The sequence below is a fragment of the Cryptomeria japonica genome, chromosome 4 (assembly GCF_030272615.1).
Source record: "Cryptomeria japonica chromosome 4, Sugi_1.0, whole genome shotgun sequence".
Classification (NCBI taxonomy): domain Eukaryota; kingdom Viridiplantae; phylum Streptophyta; class Pinopsida; order Cupressales; family Cupressaceae; genus Cryptomeria; species Cryptomeria japonica.
In genome coordinates, this window is record NC_081408.1 from 715,824,640 (window position 1) to 715,842,139 (window position 17,500).

The 17,500-nt window shown below is 38.1% G+C and overlaps 1 protein-coding gene across 1 annotated transcript in view; it reads right to left on the bottom strand.

Moving 5' to 3' along the window:
• Positions 1-17,500, bottom strand: part of LOC131032135 (DNA topoisomerase 6 subunit B) — a 140,432-nt gene that overhangs the window by 76,876 nt on the left and 46,056 nt on the right. Inside the window, exons 12-14 of the mRNA XM_057963064.2 lie at positions 1,549-1,664; positions 1,355-1,440; positions 979-1,051 (exon numbers count right to left, since the gene is read on the bottom strand). Coding sequence (XP_057819047.1) covers positions 979-1,051; positions 1,355-1,440; positions 1,549-1,664 — 275 coding nt within the window. The remainder of the gene's footprint in view (positions 1-978; positions 1,052-1,354; positions 1,441-1,548; positions 1,665-17,500) is intronic.

The window sequence follows — 17,500 nt, forward strand, 5'->3', positions numbered from 1 at the left end:
CCTTTGAAGATTGCACCGTTCCTGCAAGGTTGTGAGCCATTCTGGCCAAGCAGGAATTGGTTATGTTGAATCTGTCTACCCGCATACCCGTGTTGTTAGTTTTAGATCTCCTAAACCTTTCCTTTTTCTCTTTATTGCGTAATTCGAGAATCACAGCAGACTAGCTTGTTACAAATCGTAAGTCCCCTTGTGTTTCCAGCATAAACACATCAAGCCACTGAGAGATCCCGCAGTCAAGACCTGACAAAAGAAACCTTGAGGTAGTCTCCTTTGATCAAACTTAGAAAACAGCATTAGAGACTTCCTTATCTCAAGAGAGAGTAGGATAATCAGTCGGCTATTCTATTCTGCGTTGGCCGTATGGAGTTTGCAGCAATGCGATTTCATCCACGTCAACAGGTCCCATTTTGTGGCCCCATTGGTTCGTAGCTCCAGTCAAAAGGGATTACCAACCAAAAAGAAAGAAAGAATCTAATCTACCTAAAAAATACATTATTAACCATTAAATAATAAAATATGCCAATATTATTCTAATAATTTAAAAGTCCAGACCAAATCAAACAAACCCAACTAATCCAAAAATTCCAGAATGAACTGGATTTGGTAATTATGGAACATGCCATTTATCATTGTTGAAAACAACCAAGTAGAACTAAACAAAACAGGAATGTCAATTTCTCACAAAATCCACTTATGTAGATAACCACAAATGTTCACTTTATAGCGTGCAGGACTGTCAAACCATGGGTAGCTAGAGACTTTATAAGAATGAAAGATGAAAGGCATAGGACAATGAAGCTCCATAAACAAGATATATTTGTCTATGATTCCTTGGTACAGCTGTCAACATAAAAGTCAAAATACCTAAAATATGCATATAAGTGTTTAACCATAAGAATCTCAATCTAATGGAATGAAGTTTATGAAGTAATAGCAACTTCAACCAAAGAACGTACTGTTTAATGATGGAAATGTCACCTGCTTCACATCTTTGCCACCAAGACTGATTCCTGCCTCCACAATAAATGGATGACCTTCAAATACTTGTGGGCTGGAAATAAGAACTAAATAGTCACAGTCCGCAAATTTCTAGGGACCTTGAAACATATATGCAGAACTAAAAATAAATTTATTGGTAAGTATCTAAATATTTATATTTTGCATGGCATGCAATTAACCCATCTGTAACCATAATCTCAGTCAACGTGCAAAAGTGCTAGATATGACAAATGTAGAATATAGAACAAAGTCCAAAGGATGCCCTCAGAATTTCACCAGATATTAATTTATTGGTTTTGCAATTGCAGAGGCCAATAATTTAAAAAATATTAAGCCTTTTATCAGAGATATTCACCTTCCCTCATATGTTGCAACCATGTCTGGATGCAGTTCTTTTATGATCCCTAGACGAAGATTGTATTCCCCTGCAGGACTAAGACACTATAAATAGTGAAAAAAATGACAAACATCAGTTCATGAACACCTCAGCAAAAATGATGCAAAGTTAATGATCAATCCATGTTATGTAAAAAAGGCACACAAACGCACATCACCACTAGGATCATCAAATTTGGCTTGGCGAAACAACTGATGAATACGAACTATTTGCTCAGATGAAAGAGATTTCACGGGCATCTTGGGAGTAAAGTCTGGCCCCATCTCACCTGCCAATGACTAGATAGATCAATTATCCAAAAATACACAACGAAAGCACTACTTAACAGCCAAATATGACAAGATGCTTTGGAATATAGTGTGTGTGTGTGTATACCGATATAGAATTTTCACTCAACGAGTAAGAATAATATGAATAGTTAGGAATTCCTATGGAATTTAGATATAATATAAAATGCAGGAACAGCTTTGCAATCTAGATGCCTCGGAAACAAATATGGTGATACAAATAAATTGCTGAGTGAAAATAGTCTCTACAAAGAATATAGCATATAATAGAGATTATGTTTCAATCACAGGCGTGACTGACAAAAGAAATATAGAACAATAGTACTAAGACACAAGCACAACATAACTACAGATGTATACATGAATATAATTAGTCCATATATTCCTTAGACATAGCTGCACTAAATGTTTATCTATCCTAGACAGGCTAGACTGCAAATAACAGTTACAATTCATCGAAACAAGTTCTGCACCTGGTTTTGAAGGCGTGGTAATCCTGGAAACATCTTCCAGACCCTCATTTAACTTGTTGAGACATTTGTAGAAACTTTCATTATGACTGTCATATTGCCCAATTTATTCACTGCACCAAACATATAATATTAATAATAAATAATTTTTATTTTAATTGTTTAAATAAATTTGAATAAATGAAAATGATATCTTATTTAATGTTAATTTAAGCATTAATTGATTTGTTTATTATTTGGTATTATTGGATGACTAATCCGTCTGTACCATTATGTGTACAGAGACATTCAGCAGGTGCAACCATGGAAAGGTATAGTGGAGGAAGGAGTTTTACATATGCGGACATTGGCAATGGGAGAGGCATGAACACAATAACTGATTCTTTGTGTTTCACTCTCAGCGTGTAACCATGTCTACTCTTTGTTTGAATCCAAAATTGAACATAAATGGTAATTGCCTATGATACAGTTGATTGTGTGCATTTCCTTTGCCTGTTACAAATTATATATTGATTTTGATTTGCAATCAATCGTTCTGTTAGCTTATCATGAAGACATGGTACCTGCCTAAACCATCTATTTAACTTCCTTATTTTCCTCCCAAGAATGTCTTCAAAATATTGTAAAGAATGTATTAGGAAGAGAATAATGTTCTAATGATTAAATAACCTTGTGGATCACTTGGAATGATAAATATGTTTATATTGAATAATAATTGGCATAAAATTACGACATGATAAATGGTGTTAAACATGTCTTCTAACCTATTATCAGTATTGAATTGACTTGGTTAAGATGCTCAAATGCTTTTGTTTAATTTGAATTTGGAAATTTGTTATATTAACCAAAACTGATTATTCTCCCTTATGCTTTGAATTTACTGTTATTTATATCTATTCTCATATCTAGTTTATAAAATTCTCTCTCGAATTGGTGTGTTTATGCTTTTATACGCAATTTTCCTAGTCATGGTGGACTCTTAGGTTCTTTCCTCTTGTGCAAGTAAAAACTTATATGATATAGTTTAGCACATATAATTGAGGTATTCTAAATCTTTTGTGCACAATTGAGTACATGAATACATCTAGATCTTTTCTTCAATATTTATAGATATATTTTTACAGATATATAAGCAATTTCTTTCACATACTTCTATATATTTATTATCTCTGTCTTTGATAAATCCCTAATTTTTGTTCTCAGTTTCCCTTGTACAATAGCATATATCATTGTATACATATTACTCAATGCATAGTCATACTCTTCCTTATTGCACAAGTGAACTTAAATTTTGTTATATATGTGTGTGTGTATTGTATACATATTACTCAATGCATAGTCATACTCTTCCTTTTTGCCTTTTAATACTTCATTTCAGTTCATACTTGGTCAGCTCAATTATATATTTGTTGTTCTTCTTTCCATTGCATATGCGGTTAACATATAGTTAATATTTGTTTAAAATTCACACACACACACACATACACATATGCATGTATGTATGTATACACAAACACACATGTACACCCACACAAAGATACGTACACCCTTATCCATCATTGGCAGACTCCATGAGTACAAGGGAAAAACCTGGCATAAATGCCAATAACACGGAACACACCAAAAAAGTTGAAAAAACACAATATTTTGCCCTATAAATCTAATGACGCCCCTCACATCTTGCACAGGGCACTCTTGCATCGTTTTGAGATGATTAGAAGGATTTTTAGGTCAATTTGAAGCACAAATTCAAAGAATTTCAAGTGCAGGTAAGTAATTTTTTATTTATTTCTGTATTTTTGTAAGCTTTTAAGTTAATTTTGGTTGAAAGTGAAAGAGCTCCTCGCTGGTGATCCTTTCTTATCCTATGGTTATCAATGTTGAAAATTTTGCATTAGACAGGAAATGAAAAAGACATTGTGATCTAACTTTTGAGGATTTGAGAATTGACTTGTAAGAGGATCTCGCTCTGTAAGCAATGTTTGACCTGCTGCTAGAGTGCCCTCGCCGCCATGGAGACTCCATCGGAGTCTCCACTTGTTGTTCCCGTCTATGCGTCTGCCTCTTTCGCTGCTCTCTTCTCTGAATCCAGCCACTCTTCTGCTAAGATTCCTAGCTTTTCGGCTTCTTGCACTTTGCCCTTGAATGCTAACCCTCATGTTCCGCAGAGTAAAGTTAATGGATGTCTTCCTTAGGTGGAGGCTAGACCAAAAGTCGTGATTGAGTCTGGCATGCTTGAAGACTCCATTGCCTACAAGACGAATCATGATCTCATTTCCAAGTTTTCTGGCATTCGCCCATCTATCCCCTTCCTCCACTCTTGGATTCGAAACAACTGGGAGCAATTTGGTGAGTACTCTCTTTGGTTTATTGGCAATGGCTATTTTATTGTTAGTTTTTCCTCTCTTGCAGATCAGGCTAAGGCCTTTGAGTTTGAGAAAAGGCATCACGACCCTGCTTGCCTCTTTATTCAACCTTGGAAGGTCAATTTTGATCCCCAAGTTGAACCCACTGCAATGCTAGTGTGGATCCGAATGTATACCCTCCCTATGGAGTTTTGGTGTGAAACAATTTTTGCTCTCATTGACAACTCCATTGGTCAATATATTGGAGTTTCTCATGATTCTCTAGAAGGTAATTTTGTCGTGTATGCTCACATCTGTGTGGAAATGAATCAACAACTCATGGATTCAACAACTAGACTATGAGGCCCTTTCGTTCAGCTGCAGGGCATGTCACCAACATGGTCACCTTGCTAGGTTTTGCCCATCCTTGCAAAATGTTAAACCAGAAAACCCCAATTTGAAGACTCACTCTCATCATAAGATGAAAACCTTTGCTAACCAGGTTGCAGTAAAGGTTCCTATGCCTGGGGCAGCCAAAAATGATGGATTTGTAAGACAGGAAAAAAAAGAAACCCAAGCAAGAAAGAAGGCTCTGGACCTCCTATCCTCAAGTCTTCAAACAAATATGAAATTTTTAACTCCCTACCTGAGCTTGAGGAAGAGCAAAGCATGGATGTGGTAGAATCTAGTCTGCCTGTTTATCTCCTCAATGATACCCTTCCTACTCCTGTTTCAATCTCCCTTGAGACATTCTCAAGTGGCCCCTCTTCTTCGCCTCCTAAGCTGCCATTGGCCTTCGTCATGCAAAATCTTGATGAATCTTGTTTAAAAGATGTCAGCATGGGGATTCCTGAAAAGAATCATGAAAAGCCTCAGCTGGGAATTAGTCAAATTGAAAAAAGTCCCAAAAGCAACTTCTCCCCTAGAACTGGTAGAAAGTCCAACAAGGATCTGATGGCCTCTCAAGGTGAGAAGATGGTAAATGAGGCAACGGTGAAAACACTTGACTCCTTATCTCTAGGTAATTGATGATTATCAGAACTTGGAACATAAGGGGACTTAACAATAGATCCCACCAATATGTTGTTCGAAGACTTGTGGAGAACTCTAAGACTGATTTTCTTCTCCTTCAAGAAACTAAGATGACTCTAGATGCCATGGCCCATTCTTACAATAGAATCGGAAAAGGTGTTGATCATATTGCTATTGTGGTGCAGGGCACCGGATTTGCATTTTCTTGTTTTGGCATTGTAATAAGGATGGAGGTCCACCATCCATGTCTCATGATCCAATATGTGTGGTCAAGGCATTCTAAGGCCATTTTATAAGCCTAGAAGTCCCTTAGTCCACTAGGATCTAGTCTAGGCAAGCCTAGGCCATTTTGACAATTTTCATGTTTTTGATTTTGGCATTTGGTAGGATGTCCATTTCTATCATCTCATGCCCAGATCCATGGGTTGAGAGGTCCCAAGTTGGCCATCAAGTGCAAACATGGCAAAATGCTCACAAAGTTGCAAAAGTGCAAACAATTGCAAAAAAAAAAGTTGCATAGCAACTATGACAACATTTGCAAATTTCGGTTGGATGACATGTCCAACGTCTCCAACTGATTGGGATCAGTTAAATGTGGTTGGGGAAGCCTATTTAAGGCTCCCAATTCGAAATCCAAGAGGTTAGAGGTTTTTGTAATAATTCATGACCAGTTTTCTGCAATAAAAGACAGATTTTCAGAGCAAAATGGTTTAGACAGCAATTGTATGGATTGTTTGTACGGATCCATGGGCATGACAGGGTGAAGGGGTGAATCACCTAACATTTGGCTTTTGTTTGACCCAATTTGGAGCTGTTTGGTGAAAGTTATCGCTGTTTTACTGAAGACAGCCCGTGAACATAGGGTTTGGAGGGTTTTAACCCAAAATGACCCATAACTTGCAAATCCCACGGTGAAATTCTTTGGTTTTCTGGAATTTGCAAGTTCAAATGGTGTATTATAAGACTCCAAAAGCTCTGGGTCTGAAAGTGAAGGCCAAGGGAAGTTTGGTCATGCCCTAGGCTAAATATTTGTATGTATTTAGCCAGTCAAGAGGGTTTAATGATATTGTGCATGGGTGACTGCCCAAAACCTGGTCCAAGGCATTGATTGAGGTTCCTAAAAGGTGGATAGACCTTCCAAAACCACTGCCCTTTCAGTATGCACCCAACTTCAACGATTGGCAAGTGTTCCAAGCCAAATTTGGCCAATTAGGCCTGTGAGACTTGTAGCGATTGGGGGTTGCAGGAGTGCTGTGGGGCTCTGCCCTTTTGGGGGATGTTAGGCCACCAGTAGGAGGTCTCAAAACAATTAAAACAGTGCCAGGTCCATTGGGAAAGTTTCCTTGAATCATCTGTTTTCAGTTTGAGAGACCTAGTAGCCTAGTAGGTCAAATTGTGCATTTGGTGTTTGAGGGTTTGGAGAGTCAAACCAATGGTTGAAACTTAGTTGTCTAGGGTCAAATGAAGTGTGCCAAGTTCTGTTCCTGATCAGAGGAATCATTTGAGTCATTTTTCCTATTTGAGCCTCAATAGGGGAGTGAGTCCCAGAAGCAACTTTTGGGTCTAAGTTGAGTAACCCATAGGGTTTGGGGTTTGGCCTTGTGCAGGTCTATAGGTAGGTGAGGGTGAGTCCTCTTAAACCAATATTGTGTGTGGGTAGGGTTGGCTAAGTCCTTTGAGTCACCCTTTGGAGCCCTAGAGACATTTTGAGTCTGTTTGCACACTTTCAGTTGTGCACTCTGCATCATATTGCCTCTTGTGGTGCTTCTGGGGGGAGTAGCTACTATGTGGAACTCTATTTCTTGGTCTGCAGTGGGTCATGTTGCTGGAAAAAATCTCTTGGTCTCGTTGTTTAGAAATAATAAAACTGTTGAGCAGATCTTAATCACCAACTTTAATGGTGCTCTATCCTTGGAAGGGTTGAAATACCAATGGTCTTGTGTTCATCAAATGCATCTTTCTTGGGCAAATTGTGATTGGGTGGTTGCAGGAGGCTTCAATGCTAAATTATCTCTTCTTGACCAAGAAGGTGGCACCCCTTATCTTGATCCAGGACATCGTTTCATAATTGCTCAAACTCATGATCTAAACCTTGTTGACATGTCTAATTCGGGGTCTAAGTTCACCTGGACCAACAAGAGAATTGAACCTTATACTAGAAAGGTTAAGCTTGACAGATTTCTTGTCTCTGAAGGGGCCTTCATAAAATGGAGCTTGGCTCTCCAAGTTCTTGATGGTCCTGTCTCTGACCACTCTCCTCTCCTTCTTGAAGGCGGCATTATTTCTGGCTCATTTCATAGACCCTTCAAATTTGAGAACTTCTGGTTTCAAAAGGCAGATCTTATGCATCTCATTCCTTTATGGTGGTCGGATGGCTGCCCTTCACATGGTACTGCCATGTTCAAAATTCATAAGCAACTTCACTTCGTCAAGGACCAACTTAAAAAGTGGAAGACAGCTAATAGATCCAATTTTCAGAATCAGCGTGCTCCTTTGCTTGCCCGTTGGGATGAGATCCATCATCAATTTAGAAATGGCACCATTACTGCTCAACTCAAAGATGAAGACGACTCTATCCGCAAAGTTGTTGAAAGTATTGATCTGCAAGAGGAAATTTATTGGAAGCAACGTGCTAGAACTGCCTAGCTTTTGGCTGGGGGCAAAAACACCACCTTCTTCCATAGAGTTGCTTGTAATCGAAGACGGAAGAACTACTTAGCTGTTCTGCATGATGACCTTGGTCAATCCTTCTCTACTACTTCTAAGTTGCATGAACACTCCCGTGACTACTTTTCCAATCTCTTTACCTCCAGCCCTATGCAAGATGTTGAATCCCAACAAGCTGTTCTTGATGCTATTCCTTCTCTTATCTCTGCGGAAGACAACTTGATTCTTCAGCGACCTATCGACACTTCAGAGGTTAAGAAAGCCGTTTTTTGTATGAGTACAAGAAAGTCCCCTGGTCTCGATGTTTTTCCTGTGGAATTCTTCGAAACCTTTTGGAATTACCTGCAAACTAGTGTCCTTGAGGTGGTTAAGGAATCTTTCAATAATAAGCAGATGCTCAAAGCTTTGAATCACACTTTCATTGCCCTTATCCCTAAGGCTAATGGTTCTAAAATCTCCAATTTTACACCCATATCTCTTTGCAATGTGATTTACAAAATTATTTCTTCTGTGATTGCTGCACACCTCAAACCTTTCCTCCACAAGAACATTTCTCCTGAACAAGGTGGCTTTGTTGAAGGAAGACAAATTCTTGATGGTGTCGTGATAGCCTAAGAGGTTATTCATACTTTACATCAATCTAATCATGCTGGAATGCTTATAAAACTTGACATGTCTAAGGCCTTTGACAAAGTTGAATGGAGTTTCTTAGCCAAAATGTTGAATGCCTTCGGCTTTTCTCAGACTTGGATTGATTGGATCTTGAGTTGTGTTTGCTCTCCCTCTTATTCAGTTCTTATCAATGGTTTTCCTTCTCTTCCTTTCTCCGCTTCTCGGGGTATGCGTCAAGGGGATCTGTGCTCCCTCTTTCTTTTTCTCATCCTTGCTGAAGGGTTAGGTAGACTCTTACTCCAGAAAAGGCAGCAACGTCTTCTCACTGGTGTTAAGGTTGGATTTGATCATTTCACTCATCTTCAATTTGTTGATGACACTGGGTTAATGGGTGTTGCTTCTTGCCCCGAGGCTCGCATGATTTCCCTCTCTCTTAACACCTATCTCGCAGCCTCTTCTCAAGTCATCAATGCTCAAAAATCTAAAGTGGCGTTCTTCAATGTTGAGCAGCGACTTCAACAGCGCATTCTTACTATTTTGGGTTTTTTTATGGCTACCTTGCCTCTTGAGTACTTGGGGGTTCCTCTTCATTTCAAGAAGCTTCCTATGATTGTTTGGAAAAGTCTCTTGAAGTGTATTCAATTCAAGATCAATCATTGGTCCAATAAATGGCTCAGCTATGGCGGAAGACTCACAGCCATGCCTATTTACAAATTCTCCATCTTGGCTGCTCCTTCATCTATTTGGAAGGATCTTGACAAGATGGCTCGGAGATTTCTTTGGAATGGTGCCAAAGACTCCAATAAATGGGCTCTTGTGAGTTGGGAGAAAGTCACTCAATCCTAATTGCATGGAGACCTTCACCTTCAACATGCAGATTTGAACAACAAAGCTTTGGCTGGCAAACTTTACTGGAGGTGGATTTCAAATCCCTCATCTCTCTTCATCAAAATGATGATAGGTAAATACCTGGGCCATGTAAGCTTGTGAAAGATGGCATTTTTGGAAAGTTGGGAAGGGGGACAAGGTTTGTTTTGGTCTGATGCTTGGAATCAGCATCCTCCCATCATCCAAGAATTTCCTAACTTGCTTCCCATCAAAATTGCTATGGAATCTAGAGGCTGGATTAAAATAGATCTCTATCTTCACACTCTGAAAATTCAGAATTATAGTCATAAGCAGTTCAAACAGTTACATGAATGGCCCATTCTTATTCCTCCTGCCCTCTCTTCTATCATTCACAAGATCTTGATTTCCCGCTCTTTCATTGGAAATGATTTTGATGATGAGTTAGCTTGGGGCAGCGGCAGCCTCGGCACCCATACTGTTAAAGAAGGTTATGAAACTCTTCTCCTTTCCTCTCAACAACCTCAGCCCTGGAAGGACTGGAAGAAGATCTGGCATCCTAAAGGATGGCCTAAAGTTAATTTCTTTGCTTGGTTATTTATGCATAATGGTATTCTTACTTCTGAAAATGTTAAACGCAGAGAGATTGTTGGCCCTTCTAAATGTGTGTTATGTAATTCCCAAGAAGAAACTTCTGATCATCTGATGTTCGAATGTCCCTTTTCTTGTATTATCTGGGAAAGGTGGTTTTCTGCCTTCAAAATCAAGAATACTGGTACCCTTAATAGAAACAACATTTTTGAAAAATCAAAGCGCAGGACATTTAAATCCAAAGCTATGAGAGTGGGATGGCAACTTGGACTGAACTTCATATGGTGGCAAATATGGCTTGAGCGCGCAACAACAGAATCTTTCGGGACACCTCTTCTTCTGTTGATGTTGCCTGGCACTGGTTTTATATGTAGAAACAATGAGGGGAAACTCTTACACTGGAATCTTCAGGGCTTGGGTGTGGCGACCAACAACGAGGCTGAGGCTTTTGCTATTCTCTAAGCTTCTCTGTGGGTGATTCATCAGGGCCTCAATAAAGTCATTATTGAGTTTGACTCCTAAATTCTTGTTGGTGCCTTGGACTATATGAGGAATTTCTCCATTGACTCCTGGAAACTGAAATTGATTGTTTCTCAGATAAAGCTTAGTTGGAATAGCATTGAAGATATGATTCCTATTTACAGGTGTGAATTTCGAGGTTTGGAAGAAACCCAAAAATTAAAATTTTCTGCAAACTTAAAACCTGAAATTTTTACTGAAAATAATCAGAAAAATTAATAATTTGCAGAAAATAAACTTTTCCTGAAAATAATCAGAAAAATTAATAATTTGCAGAAAATAAAATTATGTAAGTTATTAATTTTTCTGATTATTTTCCAGAAAAATTTCAGATTTTAAGTTTGCAGAAAATTTTAATTTCTGGGTTTCTTCCAAACCTCGAAATTCGCGCCTCAGAATTCTGCAAATTATTAATTTTTCTGATTATTTTCAAGAAAACTTTTAGTTGCTAAGTTTGCAGAAAATTTTAATTTCTCGGTTTCTTCCAAACCTCGAAATTCGCGCCTCAGAATTTGTGCTAGAATTCTCCTCCAGGGTTTCAGATTTTTTGTGCAGCTACTTCTATTCTGATTTTTTAATCAGATTCTTCTGTCTTATGCTTTCACTAGGTTGACCTCGTTCAACCTCCATTTTCGTGATGGCATCTTTGACCAACATCATGTTGGAATACAGTCAAAAGTTCAACAGTTGCCACAATAGAAAAATATAGACGATTTTTTTTCAAAAAAAACGCAAAAAAAAAGGGCAGAAACACTAAGTCGGATGTACAGCATAAACAGTGCCCACAGAATTAGCATAAATCGCCGACTTTTTTAAATTCCAAGGCAAATTCGCTGGCACAAAATTTGCGGCACAAAAAACGAAGCAACCAGAAAAATCTGAAATCAACCAAAAAAAGCTCTCGAAAAACCCACCAAAAATCTAAAATCAGAATACAGATCCGACAGCTCAAAAAATGTGGCACGGAAAACGATGCACCTAGAAAAATCTGACGACGACCCAGTTGAGGTCTCGAAAAACCAACCAAGAATCTACAAGCAAAATAAAATTTCAACTTGAACTGAAGGGTCAAAACCCTAGTCGATAATTGCAGAAACCCTAGGAAAATTTTCAATCTGCAAAAAAAAAAACCTCCAAGTTGCAAGGCCGAAATCTCCAGAACCCTAAAAAAACATGAACTACTGCCCAGCACAAAGAAATTCGCCCACGAACCAGAAACCCTCAAAACCCTCAAAAAGCCTTCAAAAAAGCAAAATCGTTTTTTTAATAAAAAAAACAATAAAAAAAATTTGGAAAATATTCCAGAAAGGTCATGAATTTTTATTAAAAAATTCGCCAAACTTTAAAGAATCCCATCGACCCGCTCTGAAACAATGAAAAATAAATTGAATGAATGATTCAATAATCGGATGAATACATTGAACGATATATACACGTATATATAGAGGTTACAAGACGATGTTCTATAATTCGAACATAACGTTAAAGTAAAAGATTAAAGAGCTAAATGCTAAATTAAGCGTGAAAGCTAAATTAAGCTTAAAAGCTAATTAACTAAAACGAAAAAGCTAAATGCTAAATAAAGCTTAAAAGCTAATTACATAATAAAAAGCTAACTTAACAAGCTAAATAAGTCGACAACTAAAAATAGAAGATGACCATTATAGAAGATATTAATATTATTTTAACAGGTATTAACTGTAAAACAAAGAATATTTGCTGTCCAAGTTGCGTGTTATGCTATTCTAAAGTTTGTGTGTTATGCTGACAGAGTTTTCAGATTGTGATGAAGACCATCTTATATGAACATTTCATTAAAAAAATCAATTCTAAATGACTCTTCTTAATCGATAGATGACTAGAGATGCTTAAGCAACAATCTATGGATGATATTTATGAGTCTGTCATCAAAACCATGTCCTACAGCAAACTGACATTATGACAAACACCTTGCATACATCCTCAGACAAACATACATGTAAAGGTGATGTAGATGCATTCCCAAACTTCTTTCTTCTTTATTTCATTTGACCATCCAAAGACATTACATAGGCAACAAAAAATCAAATACATGGACTGTCGTTATAGATCATTCTCAGACATTCTGAGGACACATGCACTGCAACTAATTCTTTCTTTCAAACTGAGATTACAAGAAGTTTAGTGATGCCAATGGAACCTAGAAAAATCGCCTTGAAGAAGCAAGCAATATCAAATGGTAGGGAGCCTCCAAAGAATATTTTTTGACCTCCTTAGCAAATCGCCCCTGCTGCTGCAATGGTAGTCTGAGATGTCAATGTTAGACAGCAGAATGTACTCCAAACCTCCTCCTCCTAAATGATCGCCCTTATCCCTTGAGTGAAGTGCTTTCCTTAATGGTGTGTTTTGATGCCAAATTGTGGGGATATGAGCCAAATCGATGGTTCATAGTAGACAAGATCAATTCTGTGAAAGATCCCAAATGGATCCTTTTGTTGTTGCTGCTGTAAATTCTTAATTAAACATACTATATTTTTGTAATTTTCCGGTGATCTTATAGAATAGACAGAAATTGCAGAAAGGGATTGTTTCTTTTTGGGTTTTGATGTTATAAGTAAAGTAATTGATAAATAGCAACAACTGTGAAATAAAACAGTAAACAATGTTCATATGTAAGAACACTTAAGCAATCTGAAAGTAGTGCAAATCATACCAGGCAAATAACCTAGTTTTGTATTCAGCAAGAATCCATATATTTATTTGGAGTTGTTCTCAATTTGGATTGATGCCAGAGGGAGGAATATCACTGGCAACGAACAAGGAAGACCAAATAAGCTGAATACAACCCTTCAAGCCAACATACAAACAAGGTGTGGTTGCAAAGGGGGCGTGGAAGCTGCTACAGATCACGTGTCAGCTGAAATAGACCAGCCGCCCTTTTGAAACCCCCAATATGCACGCTGAATCTTCAGGACAAGAAAATGTGTCTTCTACCTCTGACAATCTCTGTGCAATCCTGGATAAATCCACTGTCAACTCCTGCTAAGGGCTACGTCCCAACAAGCTCAGACCTGGGGTTTGCGTCCGTTGTGACATTTTCACACATCGCCCCATTGCAAATGGGGACCCATGTTTTTTGCTCGTTTTCGCTTTGCTTTTTAGGGTTTTGGTTTGAATCCAGTCGGTTTTGGGAGCTTTTTTAGAATGCAAATTTTGAATGCAATGAATTCGCCAGAATGGTCTAATTTTCAATTGGAATGTTGATGCAGAGCTTAAATTTGTCTAAGTGTTGAAGATGAAATGTGAATTTTGTCCAATTGAGTAATTTTGACCAAATTTTGACTTTTTTGATTTTTGATCCTAGGCATCTCTAATGATTTGTTTTCGCCTTGTGAAGTGTTAAAATGTGTAAAATCATGTTATTTTGGCCTGTAGGAGCAAAATCGCTCCTGTCCCTTAGTGAAGGACGGGAGCTCGTTTTCAAATATTTTACTATTCCTGCAGGGTCAAGATGAATTACGAATTGGAAGTGATGGAGAAAGGCGAGATCTTTCCATTGAATATAAATTGAAGATTTTCATGAGCACAGAAATGCCTCCAGGGGAAAGATCGCTCCTGTCCCTCAGTGAAGGACCGGAGCTACAAATTCAATTTCGCCTTGTCCTTGCAAGATTTTGATGACTTAATGATTTGAGGACGTCCAAAGGAAGATGCTTTGCCAAATGAATATAATTTGAGATGCAAAAAACGAAGGAGAATGACCTATATTGACCAAATCGCTCCTGTCCCTCTCCAAGGGACCAGGGCGAGGTACCTTGTAGCTCTCGTCCCTCTCCCAGGGACCAGAGCGATTTCCTTCATTATGCAAAATCCAGACAAAGGTCAAGGCAAGTTTACGTTCAAAAACAAGGAAAAACATGAGATAAATGCGTTGAATATAAATTGAAGATTTTTGGGACGTCCATAACAGTGCTAATTGCCTAAATCGCTCCTGTCCCTCAATGAAGGACCGGAGCTACAAATCCAATTTTGCTTTGTCCTTGCAAGATTTTAACGTCTTGACGATGTGAGAAGGTCCAAAGAGGTACATTTTATCAAATGAATATAACTTGAAGTGCTGTCGGGGAGATCAACAGGGTAGCAAGTCCGGCTTGAGTGAGGTCCTGATCCTGAAATTTGGCTAAGTCTGGAATGTCCTGATCCTGAAATTTGACTAAGTCTGGAAACTGAAAAACCTCCAAAAACTAGATTTTGCAATATAACTCCTGGAGGTCTGAAACCACTCTCAAACATCCTGAAAGTATATATGGAATATAACTTAAAGTATAAGAAAGAAGAAACATAGAAGGAAATGTCACTTATACTTAAATGTTATATTCCATTAAAATTGTCCTGATCGAGAGTGCGAAAAGTCAAATTTCGCTCGTGTCCTTCTCCAAGGGTCCAGAGCGAAATGCGCTCGTGTCCCTCTCCAAGGGACCAAGGCGAATCGCTCGTGTCCCTCACCAAGGGACCAGAGCAAAAATGCTTAGTTGAGCCATTCCTGACCTTGTTTGGACGAATCGAGACATCAAAGGCATGGTGAAGGACGAAATGAGCATGATAGAACATCCAGACTTGATCAAAAAACAATTAAATGATGAAGTTTTGCCTAGAGGGTCAAATTCGCTCCTGTCCCTCACTGAAGGACCAGAGCGAAGTTCTTCATAAGGTACGATCTGGGCAAAGATCAAGCAAATTTTATGTTCGAAGGCAAGAAAGGAGGTCAATCGAACCCGTTGAAGACAAATTGAAGATTATCAAACGTCAACAAAGGACCAAAATGCTTAAGTTCGCTCCTGTCCCTCAGGAAGGGACCAGAGCGATTTTTGTTGTAGATGATTTTCTCGCCAAATTTCAACCGATCTCAAGGCATGAATGAATGAAAGGAGGCATTGCGAATCCGTTGAATATAATTTTCGAAGGTGATGAAGTGAAATGAGGCCCACAAGAGCAAAATCGCTCCTGTCCCTCAGTCAGGGACCAGGGCGATGAGGTACGTATCTTCCCACTTTTTCATTTTTGGGCGCTAAACAAACATTTTTTAAATTTATTTAAATGCTAGAAAAAAATCGATATTTAATTAAAAGCATTTAAATAGCGCATGGTATGTATTTATTAATTATTTTTTGCCTTTGTAAAAAATCGAAATTTATTAATTAAAAATAAAGGCATTTAATAATTAATTATTAATTTAATAAAAATCAAAAGGGAGCGCTTGGGTTTATTTTGTCAAGGTCGGCCTTTATTATTTATTTAAAAATCGTTTTAATTGCTATATTTTGCAAAAAGTCGGCCTAAGGTCAATATGAAGGTGAGCGCCTATAAAGGAAGGTGTTTATTTCATTTTCACATCATCATTTATCATCTCTCATATGCAACTTGGAGAAGGCAAAAGAGGAGCGAATTCAATCAAAGGTGGTGCGAAACTACTATCCAAAGGAGAGGCGAACTTGAAGTTTCCATTTGAGCGAAGTTGCCTAGGACGTCAAAGACATATCAAAGATGGCGAAATTGCTAACTTGAAGAGGAGATCACGTCCAAGACTTGAAGGGTGGCGAAGTTGATAAGAGGAACGTTCTTTTGAAGATCACATCAAGACTATCGAATTTCAAATTTTGCCTAGGCGAATTCCTTTATTTTGCATTTTAGAGTTAAGCTCTCAAAGAGGTATGACGATATGGATTTATTGTTTTGATTTTGAACGTTGATCGTCATTTCCTTAATTTTGGATTTTGAAATTTTGTTTTGCCTTAGCTCAGTTGTTTTTAGGAAATGATTAATAAAGGACTTATCATTAAGTTTCCCAAAATTTGCTCTCTATCTATTCATTGCAAAATCATGTTACTAATTTTGAAATGTTGTGTAGGCGTCAAATGGAGGTCTCTTCAAGGAAAATCAAGCCGGATCAAGGACGGTCTTCGCCAGGACGGTCTTCGCCAGGACGATCAAGCCAGGACATGGACGACCTTCTTTGAACTAACATCATCAAGGGCAATCCAGCGTTCCAAGGGGAGGTACATCATCTTCCTGCACATCAAGGACGCAAGGAGTTAGAACAAGGGCTCGTTGAAGAAGCAAAATAGATCCAGAGGAATTAATTAAAGCAAGTTTCTCAACAACATCAAGATGAATACCTACCAAGTTACAAGTGTCAGATGAGGTGGCATCCCAGTCATCACTCCTCCAGTCAGTGTGGTCCACCTCAGCATGTCCAGATTCAATGTACTTAACTCATGGAAGGTGGCACAAACTCCGATGTACCTACCCTGGCTATCCATTGGTCGATTTTTCTAGAAGGGACATGTGTCCAAGCAATACAATTTTATCATTGGTCAAACATTAAATGTTATGTAATGGTTGTAACAAACCCTAATTAGGGTTTTCATTGTAAAATCTTGGCCATTGATCTTGAATTGATCTAAGCCATCAAATTGTATTGTGGGCACTATATAAGCCCAAACATTTCATTTTGTAAAGGGAATTTTTAGCAATAATTAGAGAGAGAGTTGTAAATAGTTGAAAGTAGTTAGTGGATAGAGAGTAGAATAGGAGGACAAGGCAAGAAATTGTTGCCATTGATTGTAAACAAACTCCATTTTCATTGAAGTAATGGTGAAATATGTCGTTTTCTTGCAATTTGCATGGTTTCTTGTTGAAGTCTTCAATCTTAGATGGTAGATAATTAGATGAATGGAGGAAGTGTGATTGATTGAT